Source organism: Tympanuchus pallidicinctus, unplaced genomic scaffold (assembly GCF_026119805.1).
Source record: "Tympanuchus pallidicinctus isolate F22 unplaced genomic scaffold, pur_lepc_1.0 scaffold5, whole genome shotgun sequence".
In the NCBI taxonomy this organism is placed as follows: Eukaryota; Metazoa; Chordata; class Aves; order Galliformes; family Phasianidae; genus Tympanuchus; species Tympanuchus pallidicinctus.
The window spans coordinates 27,360,574-27,376,600 of record NW_026294769.1 but is presented as its reverse complement, the minus strand read 5'-3'; the positions used below and the strand labels follow the sequence as shown (position 1 = coordinate 27,376,600).

The 16,027-nt window shown below is 37.1% G+C and overlaps 1 protein-coding gene across 11 annotated transcripts in view; it reads left to right on the top strand.

The window, feature by feature from the left end:
* The window catches only part of PTPRM (protein tyrosine phosphatase receptor type M), a 451,026-nt gene that overhangs the window by 125,661 nt on the left and 309,338 nt on the right, over window positions 1-16,027 (top strand). For all 11 annotated transcript variants that reach the window (XM_052703744.1, XM_052703741.1, XM_052703740.1 and 8 more), the window contains one exon: window positions 14,681-14,946. In XM_052703744.1, coding sequence (XP_052559704.1) covers window positions 14,681-14,946 — 266 coding nt within the window. The remainder of the gene's footprint in view (window positions 1-14,680; window positions 14,947-16,027) is intronic.

Below are 16,027 nucleotides of genomic sequence, written 5' to 3'. Positions count from 1 at the left end.
TCCTGCTTTAGCAGGGAATTGGACTCACTGATCTCCAGAGGTCCTTTCCAGCTCCTGCAATTCTGTGGTCAGGGGATGCAGAGGATATACTCTCTCTCAGATGGTGTCTTCGGTTGGAGTTGGATTTTGGAGTTAGAGGCAGTGGGAGTAGGGAGCCTTGTGAGGGAGTAAGGGTATGCTGTACATTCATAACATGGGGAGAGTCGGAACTGCCCCACTGGGACAGCAGTTCTCAGAGAGGAGAAGCATCCCCACGGGCAGCGTGGAGAAGCAGCTTGTGTCATGAGGGTTAACTGCCTTAAATTATTGCAGAAAGGGGCAAGGAGATCTAAAGGCATCACTTTTATTCCCTAGTTTTGAGTAGTGTAATCTGGTCATTTCTGCTTTCATGTCCAAATTTCAACCTAGAAACTTGAAAGAGAATATTGTGAAAGAAGAAAAGGGCAGAGTATTTGTTATCTTTTCATTTCATTTTTCTTTATCCTACAGTATCTTTAAAATACATGTAAATATACATTCCCCTGTGACAACATTGAAAACAGTCATCCTTCTTGCTGCCTCAGAATGATTGAAATTTCCAACTGTTCATTTCAGTTTTAATATTTAACGTCTAGATTAAAATCTAGGCTTGATAAAAATTTTCAGGAGTTTAAGTCAGCGTTGTCCGGACTCTTTTTGACTTAATCACTCTTACCAAGCCTTAATGTTTTTATGGACCACTAGACACTCTTAGAAAACACCATACAATTCACTCACTGAATATGGTTCTGCATGGCTCATTGACTCTAGCTCATTTGGGAGCTACAGGTCTGCTGAGAAACGCCTAAATACTGTTCAAAAAGTAGTTTCAGGACAGAGTTTTGCTGAATTAATTAGTGCTTGCTTCTTGGGGGCAAGAGTTCATTCAGATACTCTACTAAATATGTGCAGTATATTTTTGTGCTAATATAATTTTACAGCTTGTGGCTTCTAAATTGCTGTCTTAAGGTACTGTATTCTATTGACAAGTTAGTTCTCATGAAATCAGCTCCAGGTTTTCCCAATCAGGCATATCTGAAAATTGTATCCTTAAAGACAATGAATGATATTTCAGTTAACATTTTTTAAAGAGGGTGTGAAACATCAGGCCCTTGCAATAGCTCTAAGTTATGACTACAGAAAGCACCATGCAGAAATATTATGTAAGTACCTTCTCAATTTTTAATCCTGTTGAAGTCAAGTTAAATATCTAAGTGCTTTTCTGAATAATTCTTAACCACATGCTTAAGCTTTCTGGTTAATTAGAGTCTTACGCTTTCTTTTTTGAAAAAGCATCAACCTCATTGTTCTCTGCAGTGACAGTCGAGTTCCTGGGATCATGAATGATGAGAACTGGAACACTTATTTCAGTGAAGAATCAGGCCCAAGCTAGTATTTTAAATACATCTCCAGCACATTGGCATGAGGAAAAAAGGGATATCAAGCAGTATCCTCACTGGGGCTGCACACATTAAAAAAAAAAACAAAACCTTACCGTAATGATATGTCTTTTTCTGAGATAAGTATGTATGTTATTTTCATTATGCATTCTGGTAGAACAATTTAGGAATGTTTTCTGTATTTAAGGTGGATCCAAGTTGATACTAACAAGGACATTGAAAATAGCTGTAGTGGTACAAAACTTAAAAGTGGGACTTGGGAAAAGTCTCTTTAAAAGAACAAGAAGTGAAATTCCTGCATTATCAGTATTCAGATGGTTTGGAATGTCTGCCTGTTTCCATAGGGAAGTAAAGTATTGTATAAATAAGCACAGATAAAGTGGCAACCTGCACAGCATTCATTCTTTGTGATGTAGTCTGTGACGTAATCTGTTCTAGATAAGAGCCTCTAAAAATAGATTCTACTGTACTGGCCAACATGTCCAGAATAAAATAGCCAAGAGAAAGTCTTTTTTGTTCCTGGAAGCCATAAAATTGTTTGGCTTTTTTATGAAAAAGGTTTTATTTTAGAGATTTCAAGTTTGTGGAATTAAAATCAAAATTATATTCTTTAGTTAAAATCATTGTATATTAAATTCTTCTTCTTTTTTTTTATAAGAATAGCTTATGTGCTGAAATGCTTTTATCTAAGTCTGTAACCCTGCCATTTAACATAGACTCTTGGTAACACATGTCCCTGTAATTTTACTTGCTTTGGAATTTGTAAGCCACAGAGGAAAGAAGAAATCAGAACATCTAAGATACATCATTTTTGTCTCTATCATCGTTAATTTTAATGGAATCTCTAGAGGAGGAGGAAGCCTAAGACAAATGCATCTTTATCTGCCAATTTTTAGAAAATAACATGAGCTGCTTCTGTGGTAGATCTTTTTTTTTTTTAAAAAAAAAAAAGACAGACATCCAGGAATGGAGATGTAATGGGTACCTGATTACTGTACCGGGCAAGTCCAACTATTGTTACATTTCAAGCTGTGACATATTCACGCACATACATGGATCCTGATGTAAATGAGTTAAATTCCATTTAAAAAAAAAAGATTTTGAAACTCGATAGGGTTTTTATTTTTGTTGTCATTTTATAATTTACAAGCCCTAATTGTGTATCCTATTATAGCATTTTTAAAGCTTTTTATATTGTTATAATATAGGTTTGACTGTGCACACTGATTGCTATGAGACAATAAAAGGTAAATAGCTGATGTGCATAGCTGAGAAAGTGCAGTACCTTTTCCATTAAAGCATAAGCTCTCTTGTAGTTGCCAAAGGGCAGGCAGTCACCTTTGTGCTGATGCCTCTTAGGGCTTCCTGGGGGAGCTGAGGCTCAAGGTCCTGAGCTGTGACACTTTTCAGCCAAACACGGGCCCTTGTATGCTGAACAGTTTCCTCCACAAGCCCTAGCTAAGGTCTCAGCAATGCTTCCTTGGGGAGAAATGCTGTAAGTGCTGATCTAAAATCATTTGTAGGTTAGCAGGGGTTGTGTTCTGTAGCATCATTAAGTGATTCGGAAAAGCAAACCAGAAATAGAAGTATCTTTTGGAGAAGCATCTCTGATTGTACTTAGACTGTGAACTTCTAATTGCTGGGCAGTATTTTTTACAAAAATAAAGAAGGAAATAAAATAATTTATGCTGTATGTGATCCATGCTAAGAGAGCTTTCAAAAGAATGTACAAATGAGAAAAAGATGGTTGCTTTGATTCAAAAGGAAAGGTTAAACACTACATTGTAGTCTGTTCTTTTTTTTTTTTTTTTTTTATTCCACCCTAGTCTTTGATGGATATGGTAGATTTCTTGTGAGTTATCTTTGTGGAATCTAGTAAAACTAGGAGTAAATTACTCCACTAAGAGAATGGCCCATGAGGCTAATATGCTCCTAAAATTACTGATATGTCAAACAAGATTTCAGAAGGCTCTGTATAGTGGTGGGATTTGGTGCTGTGGGCAGCATCAGTGTTTTGTTTTCTGTATTACAGGTCTGTGACAGACTGTCAGGCATTTGGTGCCTCTGGAAGTGGAAATGAAAAGATGGATGGTTTGCATGCACTGTTACTGCAGAATCTAAACCAGAGCAATGCCTTAGTAGTAGTTTCACACACCTGACAGTGTTATGGTGACAATTTGCCTTTATCAGTAGCTGGGAAATTGGCCATCGGGCAGGTGGCATTACTTTTCCAGAGAATACTACGTGCAGAAAGTACATGTCAGTTACACAGAAATGACAGTTTTTAACTGAAAAGCAACTTATTGCTGAGGTAATCTAGAATTTTGCAGAGTATGCATAGTTATGATCGTTAGTCAAACATTAACCCAGCAACCTATAGCTGAAACAAAAATTGAATTTCTCTTAAAACTGTAAAGCTCACTGTCTCTGGGCATTGGGAAGCTTTTTATGTTAACCTCTGTATTTAGCAAACCTTTCAATCTGTCTCTGGGAAGGGAGAAGCGTACCAATAGCACTTAACCCTATTCTTGGATATAGTCCTTTTCAATAAGGTCAACATGCAGTGTCAACCCATGTTTTCCCACACCCTGATATTATTTTTACTTCCCTAAAGCTTTTACCTGAAGAGTACCTGGGAGCTCACCTTAAATAGCTAAAACTGATGTCAGTTTATCTCCTGGGTATTACTTCTTTAATGCTGAATTGCAGAGCTGAATGGTTTACAAAAATAGACTAATATTGTTGTACTGTAACAGAGAGCGTGCTTATAAAAGGAGACTTCCTGGGCTATAGCATTAATTGTTGGTATGTGATATTTAGCTTAAGAGGTATTTATATTCAGTGGCAAAAGAAGCTGTCTTGTTCTTTGGATATCAAATTACAATAAAATGTGATAGGTAAAGGAATCATGGGAAACATGGCTTAGTATTTTTTCTTGCTGCCCTCACTGCATGTGTGACCTCTAATGTGGTGGCTGATGGCAGAGATGTAGCTGGGTTTGGGAGGAACCAACATGGGAAAATGAAGTGATGGAGGGATAAAAAAAGGCTCATCAAAAGTGGATAGCTGATTACCTGGTATTCTTGTGTGACCATGCCTGGTGCTGTACTGCACTCTGCCCTGTGGCTTTATTAAATGATTTTTTTTTAAAACCATTTTATATGTGCCTGCATGTTGTGTCTTGAGTGTGTTTGGGAATACTCACGAACTTCAAGCCAAACCAACCAGGGGGTGGTGTAGAGGTTTTGAGTCCCAGCAACTGGTGCGGGATGGTAAACACTGAGGGCTTTTGGGTCTGGAGCCAGCACCTGTGGGCTGGGGAGTACAAGCCATTACCAAACTTCAGTCTCTGTTAAGTGGAGGGGAGGACCAGGATAGTGCTGTCCATGCTGTTTGTGTGAATTCCATATATGTTCACCAATTTTACCAGTTCACCAGCACCTTTACCAGTAATGCTGGTAAAGGCACTGGTTTTTTTGTCTCTGTTGATCCATGAGGCCAGCTTTCCATGTGTGTGCTGGTGACTCCATCCTATTATCTCGCAAGCAGAAAGAACATGTAAAAAACTTCCATGCACATTTTGTCATTCTGTGTGTGACAAATAACATAGTGGTTCAGAGTATCTTCTAAAACTAATTTTTGTATGTTATATGCTATGAAATTCCATCATTGGTAGCTACATGTTTTTTTGGTTAGGTGCAGTCCTTTGAAAGGGAGAGGAAGATTTCTTTTTAGAGAACACCTGACCATGGATGATGCTTTTCCAGGGAAGAATGGGGCAATGATAGATGATAGACTGGAGAGCTTGCACCTGCAGAGGTTTTTTAGAATAATGGGGAACAGGCACAAAGACAGGTCAGAGATGATGAAAAGGGGAGATTTTTCTGTTGACCTGAGGGAGAACAAGTAGAGCTATTCAAAGTTACTGGTGTGAAAAGCTGGTCTGATGGAAAGGGCCCCTGTTGCAAAGATAAAGTTGGGCAGAAAAGATGCTTGTTTTCAAATGTCTGCATTTTATCTCTTTCACCTGAAGAAGCTAGGTTTTCAAACAGAAGAAAGTTTGTTCAAGTTTTATCTTATAATAAAACATAGCTTCTTCAAAGCCTGTTTGGTATTTTTGGTGCATTTGCTTTAAAAAAGAGGTGCAGACAGGTCTGCATCAAAGCTCTAGCATGTCTGAGATGCAGTCATAGCATAAAAGTTGAAGATGTTATAGCTGGTAAAAAAAAAAAAAAACCAACACAAAAACATGTTAGGTCAGCTTTAAGAAAGATCCAGTGTGTAGCTTTTATAAATCAGTTTACTGCTTTTACAATTTCTAGCATGGTTTTTGCTGCTTACAGAAGCTGTTGCTAGGGCTGGTAGAGCTAGCAGACCTTATCAGGCCTAACATAGGATGAGGGATCTCACGATAATTAAAACAAACAAAAATGTTGTTTCATGCCAAATTTGCCAACTGCAGTGCATAGTTCCTGAAAAAGAAACAAACAAACAAAAAGCACTCCCAGGCAGTTGTAAACCATGACAAGTTGGCTGCCAGAGTGTTTCCTGAGTGACTGTGGCTTGTATGCAGAGTAGCTTGACTGCTTTGAGACTTTACCCTCACTATACTTCCAAACTAAGGGAGGGTTAGCCTGTAATTGGATTTCCTTTGTGTTCAGGCAAATCAAATTGTTTCCTGCTTAAAAAATAAAATAAATCAAGTTGCTTTCACAAGTGGATTTGGAGTTCAAATGATATTTCTTTTTCCTGTCTTTGTTTTATACATAGCCCACAGTAACTTTCATTCCAAATCAACAGTCTGTTGTTGACACAATAGAAAAGAGGGACACCATCAAGACGGACCTGGACACGCTTGAAAAGTGGGCATGAGGGAATCTAATGAGATTTAACAAGGCCAAGTGCAATGCGTTGCTCTCAGGTTGAGGCAGTCCCAGATATGAGTATGGACTGGGAGAAGAACTCATTGAGAGCATCCCTGCTGAGAAGGACTGGGAGTTCTGGTGGATGAAGAGTTTGACATGAGCCAGCAGTGCATGCTTGCAGTGCAGAAAGCCAGCTGTGTCCTGATCTGCATCGAAAGTGGAGTGGCAAGCAGGGAGAGGGAGGGGATTGTCCTCTGCTCTGCCTTTGTGAGGTCTCGTCTTAGAGTAGCACAAGAGGGATGTGGAGCTGTTGGAGCAGGTCCAGACGAGGTCTGCAAAGGTGATCAAAAAGCTCTAGCATCCCTCCTTTGAAGAAAGGTTGAAGGAGTTGGGCTTATTTTCACTGGAGATTTATTCTAGTTTGGATGTCTATATTCGAAGAATGATCTTTGTCCTTCTTGTGTTAGTGTATTTACATAAAAGAAGTGTTGGGAGTATCTACTGTGACAACCTCATAAGGGAGTACACCTTACACTTTCATCTTGGATGCACACTGTCCCCCATGCTAAAGGCTGTCTTGCTTCAAGCTTGAGGGTAGAAATTAGTCCAGTATGTTTTCATGATATTTTATATGAAGGAAACTATGGAAGGATCACTATTGTTCTCTAGCTCTGGTTAATAGAAATTGATTATTTTGAATGTCTATCTGTTTTGTCTACAGAATACTCAATCAACCTGAACTTGTCTTTTCTAGTCCCAGGGAGATGCTTCTGGATAGCATTTTAACCAGACTAGGATTTTTTTTTTCCCTTCTGTCATAAATTTTTTTGATTTTTTTTCCCTAATACGTCTCATCCCAGTCTCCCTCACTTCATTTTCTTTTCTTCACCTATGACTTTCATGTTTTTGTTCTCAAGTTAACCATCCACCAGGGAATATTTTTATTTGTGCTAATTAGTACACAGTGTACTCCAACATGTAGACTATTTGCCTTTTCTTACTTTGCTTTTTACTTTTTGTTTAAACACGATTGGTTCAGAAATTCAATCTGAAACTTCAGATAGATCTGTTTAAATTTGTCCATAAGCAGTTGTTTTCTTCAACAGCTTCTGAACTTCGTAAGGACTTTCTATATGTTGCTTGCTTTTTATGAAGAGGTAATGTTAGTCATATAAGAAACAGCTTTCCAAATATCCGTGTAATGTTTGAAAATATAGAAAAGTCATGAAGGAAACAGAACGCAGATTATAGGACAAACAGAGGAATTCATTAAATACTGAAAAAGGTTAGAAAAACAGCATTCTTCAGAAAACAGATCTTTTAGACATTACTGGCTATTGCAAAAGTGATGGCAGAAATACGTGACTCAGAAATATGTGATTTCATGTTTGTATTTGATGAAACTGTAACAAAATAATTGAAGATGTGTCTATGCATAGTAGATGAGGAAAAAATTGAAGAAATTGTATATGATGAAAGAATTATCAGACCTATTAGGCTTATAGTTTTGCGTATATGTATTGTGTATATGTATATATGTTTTGGTAAAAGTGGATTGATTCACTTTTCTGACAGTGTACAGGATTTATGCTGAAGTTGTTTAACACTTTTTTTTTTCTCAAGAGTTTCAGGCATTTAAAATGTGAAAGAAATATCTTAAAAGTTAGGTTGATCATATTTGTTGTTAGGATTGATAATGATTACAATACAAAGTTTAATGTGGGACAGTGCTCAAGAGAAGGCTGACAATTCATCTGAAAAATTAATATAAGATGAATAACAGAATTGATGGATATTAGTTGAGGCAGCAGAAGGAAGATTTTCAACTGGTGTGCTCTGGCACCCCCTGTTTTTGCCAGTTCAAATGAAGCTTTACTGATTTTTATGTGCATTTTCTCTACAGCGTGGCATCTGGAGGTGTTGTATCTAAGTAGAAATTGCTAGTTCTTCATGAACTGTTAGCCATGCTTTGAGAGCCTTCTCAAATCAATTTCAACTTCATGACTTTCAGACGTTACCTGAAAATGTATCTTTCTTTATCTGAAAACATAGTAAATAGTAGGAAAAAAAATATACTAGAGACAAAATGTTTTCTGTTTGTTGTCTTCAGAGTCCAGAGCTGACTGTCATCAGATTTCAGTTTGTCCACTTTCTGCAGTGCTTTCGAGAGGTCCATACAGATAACAGATATTGCCTTTGCTCTACCTGAAGTTAAGACCCACAATGCTTGAGCCTTGCAATTCATCTGCACATGCCCAGAAAGTCCAGTGTCTTTGATGGTCATCTTTGGTTCTGTAAACTCACAGTAGAAATGATGCCATGGTAGCCACCTGTAGTGAGTTGACTGTAGCGGGGCATTTAGGGAATGCTGCTTACATCTACCTAATCAGAGAAATTTTGATAATGAGTATTTTAAATATTTTCTGACCTTAAGGAGATAGGTTTCTGCCTGTACATCCTACCTGTAGGGTGTAAGGTAATACATCTAGTCTTAAAATAAGAATTTCCACTTCATTTAGCACAGTTTTCAAATATTGATAGCCAAAATCATCAAACACTGATGTTTACATAAGTCAAACTCCAGTATGTTTTTACTTATGTTTATTATTCTATCAGTGAAATCCCAGTTACTGGGTAGGTTATGTCTGTTGTTACAGTCAGGAAGGAAAACTAATCATTTGTGTTCAAGCATGCTTAGGACTTGTGAAAAATCAACAAAGTAACTTCCTTTGCTCCCGAGTCAGATTTTCTTCATGCATGAAAAACAATACGGCTTTCAATTCCATTGCATTTGTCATTCTGAGTTTAAAAAGCATCTCTTAACAAGGTGGTGTGACACAGCGAAAACTTACAGAAGTGACTGGAAAATCTCTCTTGTGCCATTTCCATCATTTTTGTAGAAGTGTATATTGCTTTTCCAGTTGTCAGAATATTTTTTTAAACACACACTGGGATTTTTTTGCTGTTCTTGTGTCATTCTATCTTTTGGGCAGCTTTTTGTGTACAAAACCCTAATAAGATCTGTCATGATACTATTCATTGCTAGATAGCTGGTGGAATAAATACTATAGGATTTTCATTTTTCTCTATGCTTGCCTCACTGGAAATTTCCATTGATGTTAATAATGAGAATTACTGGATATTCAGTTGCCTGTTTACTCGGGACCAGATCTAGCCTGCGTTGTCTCTTTCCAGTGTTGCATTTTAGAATCGGTGTTTCAGTGAATTTGCTGAACTATCACAATGAGGAATTCTAAACAACAGCAGTAAGCATAGCAAATCCACCAGTTCCTTGAATTAAACCCTCTGGGTAAAATGATGAAATATGGATGATTAGAAACTTTGTGACTTTTAACGCATGTGGATTAAAGAAGCCTGAATTTAATGAATATTGAGCTCTATTAGCTGCCTTAGGTTTTAGTTGTTTGATTTAAGTGTGTAGTTTTGAACTACTAATTTGCATGTAGTTCCTAAACATAGAGTTAAGCGCTGCACCCAAGAAAATCCCATTTGAACTTTTTGACTGAGGAAAATTGTGTTTAAATGTGATACTACTACTAGGGAACTACATCTGTGAAAAGGAGCATATTTATAGTAATATGTATATTTGCCATGTCTTCTGTGGAGAACTGAATTGATCTTAACTTTGCGTTGCCTTGTTGGAATCCCAGTCTAGTTCCTGTTCCCTTGCAGGCAATTGTTACCTAGTAGATAAACCAGTGAATGTCTACATGTATTTCTTGCAGTGTGTTTGTCAGATGCCCAAATGTGAGATACATATTCTGGGGAGCCTATCCATTATCTTGCTACTGCCTTCTAGCAAAGCAAGTGCTATGTCAGTTTTTTTCCTTTCATGGATGAGAACTCTTTTTCTTTCCTTTTTTATTTTTTTTTTTTCTTTCAGTCTAAATTAGGTGTTTGTGTATTGAGTTTCTCCACATGCTTTAGATGTTTATATCCATCTGGCATAGTATTACTGTAGCAATCAGTTTAACAGATGACAATAGTAAAAGCTGTAAGAGAAAATTTCTACATGATTTAACATTGAAGACAAGTTGATTTGAAAAAAAAAAAAAACAACAACAAAAAACTGTAAGAAAGATTTTTAATGCTTTCAATTCACTTTTTTTTTCCTTTACGCATACTGTGTGGTTTCAAGTAAGATGCACCTAATAGTCTTTAATGATTATGCCTTTTCATTTTAATGCCTAATAGTTTGTTTTTCTTTCTTGTGAGGAAATCCATAGATAAAAGTAGGTAGAAACAGGCTCAAATTTTAATATGTTGTGCATTATTTTGCTCTAGATCTTACAGAGTTTTCTCTTACTTTCACCTAATGTAAGGAGTTACATGCTACTTTGATCTCTGGAAGTGAACGTATCAGAGTTCATGTGAAGGGAAAAAGAGGTGCCCAAACAAAATCTGCCCAATCTGCCCAAACAAAACAGATTAAATTTTTTAATGAGATGGTAGGCTTTCAAGAGTAAGGGCCAATAAAGGGTTAAGCACCAAGTAAGGGCTTTCATGACTGTTTATTACTCGTTTTCTTTCAGGTTGACTTTATTCAAACCCTTAGAATTTTCATGACTTCCTCTGAAATTTAGATTTGCCCACAGGCTTCTGGTTGGGTGCACTCAAGGCTTCCCATGCAAATGCTTCACATCCTACTGGCCTCTATAAAAGGCCTAAGCATTTATCTTCGGAAGGGCTGTGCTAGCTACTTCAGGTGGTCAGAACACATTCTTGTACCTTGAGGAAAGCATGTAATTTCAGAGATGAGTAATATTGAAGATGTTCTATCTACATTTGATTTTTCTTCCCTGGCTAGCTTGAAATGGCTGTGCATTGAGTGGACTGACATCAGATATCTGAAAGTACAAGGCACGTGGGATTTTCATTCTGATGCAGGGAAGCTCTCCCGTACTTGATGCAAGAAGGCTCTTCTGTTGCTCTCTGTTCTGAAGCCAGGATCTTACAGTTGAGTGTTCGTGTATCCATCTTGTACGTGCCTGGTTTCTTCAGAAATATTACCTTAAGTGCTGTCTAGAGGCTGTATTTAGGCTTAGGACAGATGTTACTATGTTTGAAACAGCATGCAATGGCAGATTACTTAACTCTAGATTTAGCATACTGTTAGATGATCAAATGTCTTAGTTTACAGCTTTGTTCAGTGTTTGTGTGAATGAGCGTCCTGCTATAGATGAGCTAGAAGAAGAGAAACTTCAGCTTCTGAAAGTGGTGGTTGGTGAGACCTTTGTAAGTGGAAACTGTCCAGGAAGACCTTCAGGTGGGGTTTGATGGTGTTCTCATACAGTCCAGAGTTCAAACAATTAAAAGGATATGTTTAGATTGTCTCCTACTCTTTATCTCGTGGACTAGAAAGAGCTTGCCAAATTCTTCATAACAGAACATATCCTAAGTGTTGGAAGGAATATAGTTTTATTTCATGCCTTTTAAGGCAGGAAAAAACCAATAAGACAAAATAAAATTTGTTTGCTTCCTTTTTGTACTCAGATAATAATTTTGTGGATTTTATTTGAAACCTGTTGTGTTTTAAAGGTGAGAAAATGTCTTATTAGTAATAGAACAGGAATATCTCTTGTTCTAGCTGGGTGTCGATTTATTCTTCACCTTTCAGCATCCTAGTTAATTATTGAACAACAGGATCTAAGAGTCCAGCACAGCAGGATTTTATACTTTGATCAGCCCAAAACCATAAACATCTTAGGAACCAGTGTACTAAAGAAAAGTATTGGAAAGATTGAAAAGTGCTAACTTTAGTTTCCTGTGTACATGAAAATAAGGAAATAGTTCTTCTCTTATTGTATTATTGCTGAAGTTAATTCTGTGTTTTCTATGCTGAGGTATTTGAAGATGTTTGTATTGCAAGTTAAAAACACAGATGGAATGCTGCATGAAAGAGGTGCACTGGTTTGACAGACTGAAATGGGGGGAGAGCACGTGTGCAAATTCAGCAAAAGTAATAAATAGCATTATTTTCTGAGCCCTGACCAGGAGCAAGGATGCCACTCTCGCTGCTGCATTTGGAATACTAAGGAGGCTCTCCTTGTCTCATCATTGGGTCCTCCAACATTTTAGACAACTGAAACACAGCAAAAAATAAAATGTGGTAGATGTATGTACGGACTGTAGATTCAAGAATGGTGTAATCAGAAACTCATAGAAACCAATCCTTGCATAGAAAAGCACTTGGCTTTCTTTCTGCTGAATTAAAAATAAAACTCAAATTGTTAGCAGTGTGTGAAAAGCCAGTATTAGGAACACTAAAAAATGAAATGAATTTTAAGTGTAGTATGAGTTTTTAATTGGAGAAGCACATTTAGTGACATTGACTTACATTACTATTGCATAAGCATTCATCCCAGTATGCTATTTTACCTTTTAGGTGGTAAAACATTCACATTCCTTTGAATCACATTTCATTTCAGTTTTTGTAAACTTGAGAAAATCTATTATTTGACTTGATTGAAAATTAATTAGATGTTATACTTGATAAATAATTTAGGGTAGCTGCAAAGTGTATTATTGCATTATTAAATATGATTAAGATGAAGGTGTGGTCTGGACTGAAGTTCTCCAGACACTTGCACTCAAATGTCATTTCCAGAAATGACATTGGAGTATGCATCTGATTGAAATTCCAGACCATCAATTCCCATCAAACTGAAAAAGTCAGAAGTTGTTTCTTATTAACTGTTTGTGAAATGTTTGTGCTTCTGTTTTTACAAAAATAGTTAATGATGCATTTATAGCATGTGCCTCTAACATATTTGTTTTCTAACATATCTGTTTTCTTTTGACTTTTATGACAAGTGCAGGGTTTCAAATACCTTTTTATTGCTATCTTAATTGTGTTCTGTTGATAAATCCTCATTTGAAAGTAGACCTGTTGAATTTTACTTCCTTCTATGGTATCACAGCATATGTATTAGTTGAGTTATCTCTTTTGGCTTTGGATTTGTTCAACACAGACATATGAATATCTTTTTTAGTTTTTTAGTTGCAAATCTGGTGTGTAAATTGATTATTTTGATGGTGTACCTCAATAAAACACATTAACAGGCACTGAAAAAGAGCCCATAAATTGAGTAGATGTTCATGTGAGGGTTGTTTGAGTGTAACTTCATGTGGACTATGCCTTTACGTTTCTTCTTGCTGTTGGAGTGGATAATATTGTAACATTACACCTCCTCCTCCTGCGTGCTTTTTTTCTTTTCTGTAGAACTTAACCAATTTGCTGGGTGTTTTCCTTCTTTTCTAAGCTCCTGAAGCCAGGAGACAATCAAGTGACCTTCACTGAAGGAACTGGGGTTCTTTAGTCTGTGGAAAAGGAGACTGAGGGGAGACGCTATTGCTCTCTTCCAAAATCTGAAAGGTGATTGCAGCAAGAACAGGGTTGGTCTCTTCTCACTGGTGACAGGTGACAGGATGAAGGGAAATGGCCTCAAGCTAAGCCAGGAGAGGCTTAGGTTGGATATCAGGAAACACTTCTTTACAGAAGGGGTTGTTAAGTGCTGGAATAGGCTCTCCAGGGAGGTGGTTGAGTCACCATCCCTGAATTTATTTAAAAGCTGCTTGGATGTGATGCTCAGGGACGTGAATTAGCAGAGGGTTGTTAGAGTTAGGGTAGAATGGTTAGGTTGCGATTGGACTTGATGATCTTTAAGTTCTTGTCCAACCTGAGCAATTCTATGGTTCTGTGACCACAGTTAATCAGTAAAAGCAGTAGCTGCTGATAAGCTGAAGTGAGCCTAAAACATTTTAAACTGCACCCCTATTAGATACAGCATCCCAACATCTGTGCTCACATCTGTCCTCAATTTCAATTGGACTAAGCAGACAGAAGTGCTTGAATAGTTTCCACCTCTGACTGATTCTCTTCTAGTATCTGTAGATTTACTGCAGTGCTGATCATGACATGTTTTTTTCTTTTTTTTTTTTCTTTCTTTCTCTGCATGAAAAATAAGGATTCTAGTACTTACTAGCCTTGAAAATCTTAAGATTCTTGAAAGCAATTTGAGGTTAAATACAGTTTATAATGATATGGAATGGAATAGTGATATGACTGGAATAGACTCCCCAGGGAATTGATTGAGCTGCCATCCCTGGATGTGTTTAAAAACCATTTAGATGTGGTGCTCAGGGACATGATTTAGCAGAGGGTTGTTAAAAAAAAAAGTAGTATGGGTAGTATGGTTAGGTTGTGGGTGGACTCGATAATCTTTAAGGTCTTTTCCAGCCTGAGTGATTCTATGATTCCATATTACTAGAAGCAAGTTAAAAAATTATTTTTAAATGATGCCTTAGTTACAGATTACTGTAACAGAAATGGAAGGTGAAATAATGAGAAATTGAAATAGCGACTTTGTTTTGCAGGTTCTTTCATGTTGGTGAATACATCTGGGAGATATGCAGGACAGAAAGCTCACCTCCTGATGCCCCATCTAAAAGAAAATGATACGCATTGTATTGATTTCCACTATTATGTTTCAAGCAAGAGTGGATCTAGCCCTGGCACTTTGAATGTGTATGTGAAAGTTAACGATGGACCTATCGGTAACCCAGTCTGGAACACATCTACTACTAGTACTTGGAACAGAGCAGAACTGGCAATTAGCACTTTCTGGCCCAATTTTTATCAGGTATGTTTTGGTTTTTATGAAATTATATTTCTCATAGTCAGCACCTGGCTCTAAATTATCATTTTGACTTTAAAATCAAAATATTTTTCAGTATGTTTTATTGATCTTTATCTTACATTTTTGCAGATAAGTGTTTTTGCATGCATACAGCTATGTTTAAATGTTTACATCTATTTACAGAAATATGAGATGCATTCATACACACGCACGCTCTTCATATGTATGACAGATGCGAGCCCAAAATTATGAACTAAATGAATACCATGGAGAATTTACACGGATGGCCCATAGACCAGAGGAATAATAAGTGTGTACATATGTCAGTAAGGAAGATAAGTGATAGTAATTAGTTGTGTAGATGTGTAGAAATTAGTAATTAGATGTGTAGAAACTGTGGGGCAGTGATGTAAATGGTATGGAATAAGGCATTAATATTGTCTTAGTTTCATAAGTTGGGTTATAATTCTTCAGAGTATCTGTTATGATGCTATGTTTTGCTGCTAAGAGAAAAATGATGTTGATAACACACCAATGTTTATAGTTGCTGCTCATCAGTGTTGTGCAGAGCCAAAGCCATTCACAGAGAAGGGTCCAAGGAGCTGGGAGGAAACAGAATTAGGACAGCTGTCTTAAACTGGCCATCGGGATATTCCATACCATACGACATCATAAGAAGGAGTTTTGAAGGGGGTGGGAGTTCATCTCACTCTCTTCCACTGCTCAGGGGCTAGCTGGGTGTCAGTCTGGAGTGGTGAGCAATTGTTTGTGCATCATTCGTTATATACATTTATATATCTTTATATGTTTGTCATAATTATTATTTTTTCCTTTACTTTGATAAATAGTTTTATCTCAAACTGTGAGTTCTACTTCATTTTTTTCTTTTTGATTCTCTCCCCCAGCAACACTGGGAAGGAAGAGTGAGTGAACAACCATGTGGTGCTTAGCCACCTGCTGGTTAAACTGCAGCAAATATGGATGAAATAATCATGTTGAAACAATCAAGAATTTCTTCTATTGATTCCAGTCAATCACTTTAATTTCTCGATAATAAATCCAGTAATTCTTTCAGTTCATTAAG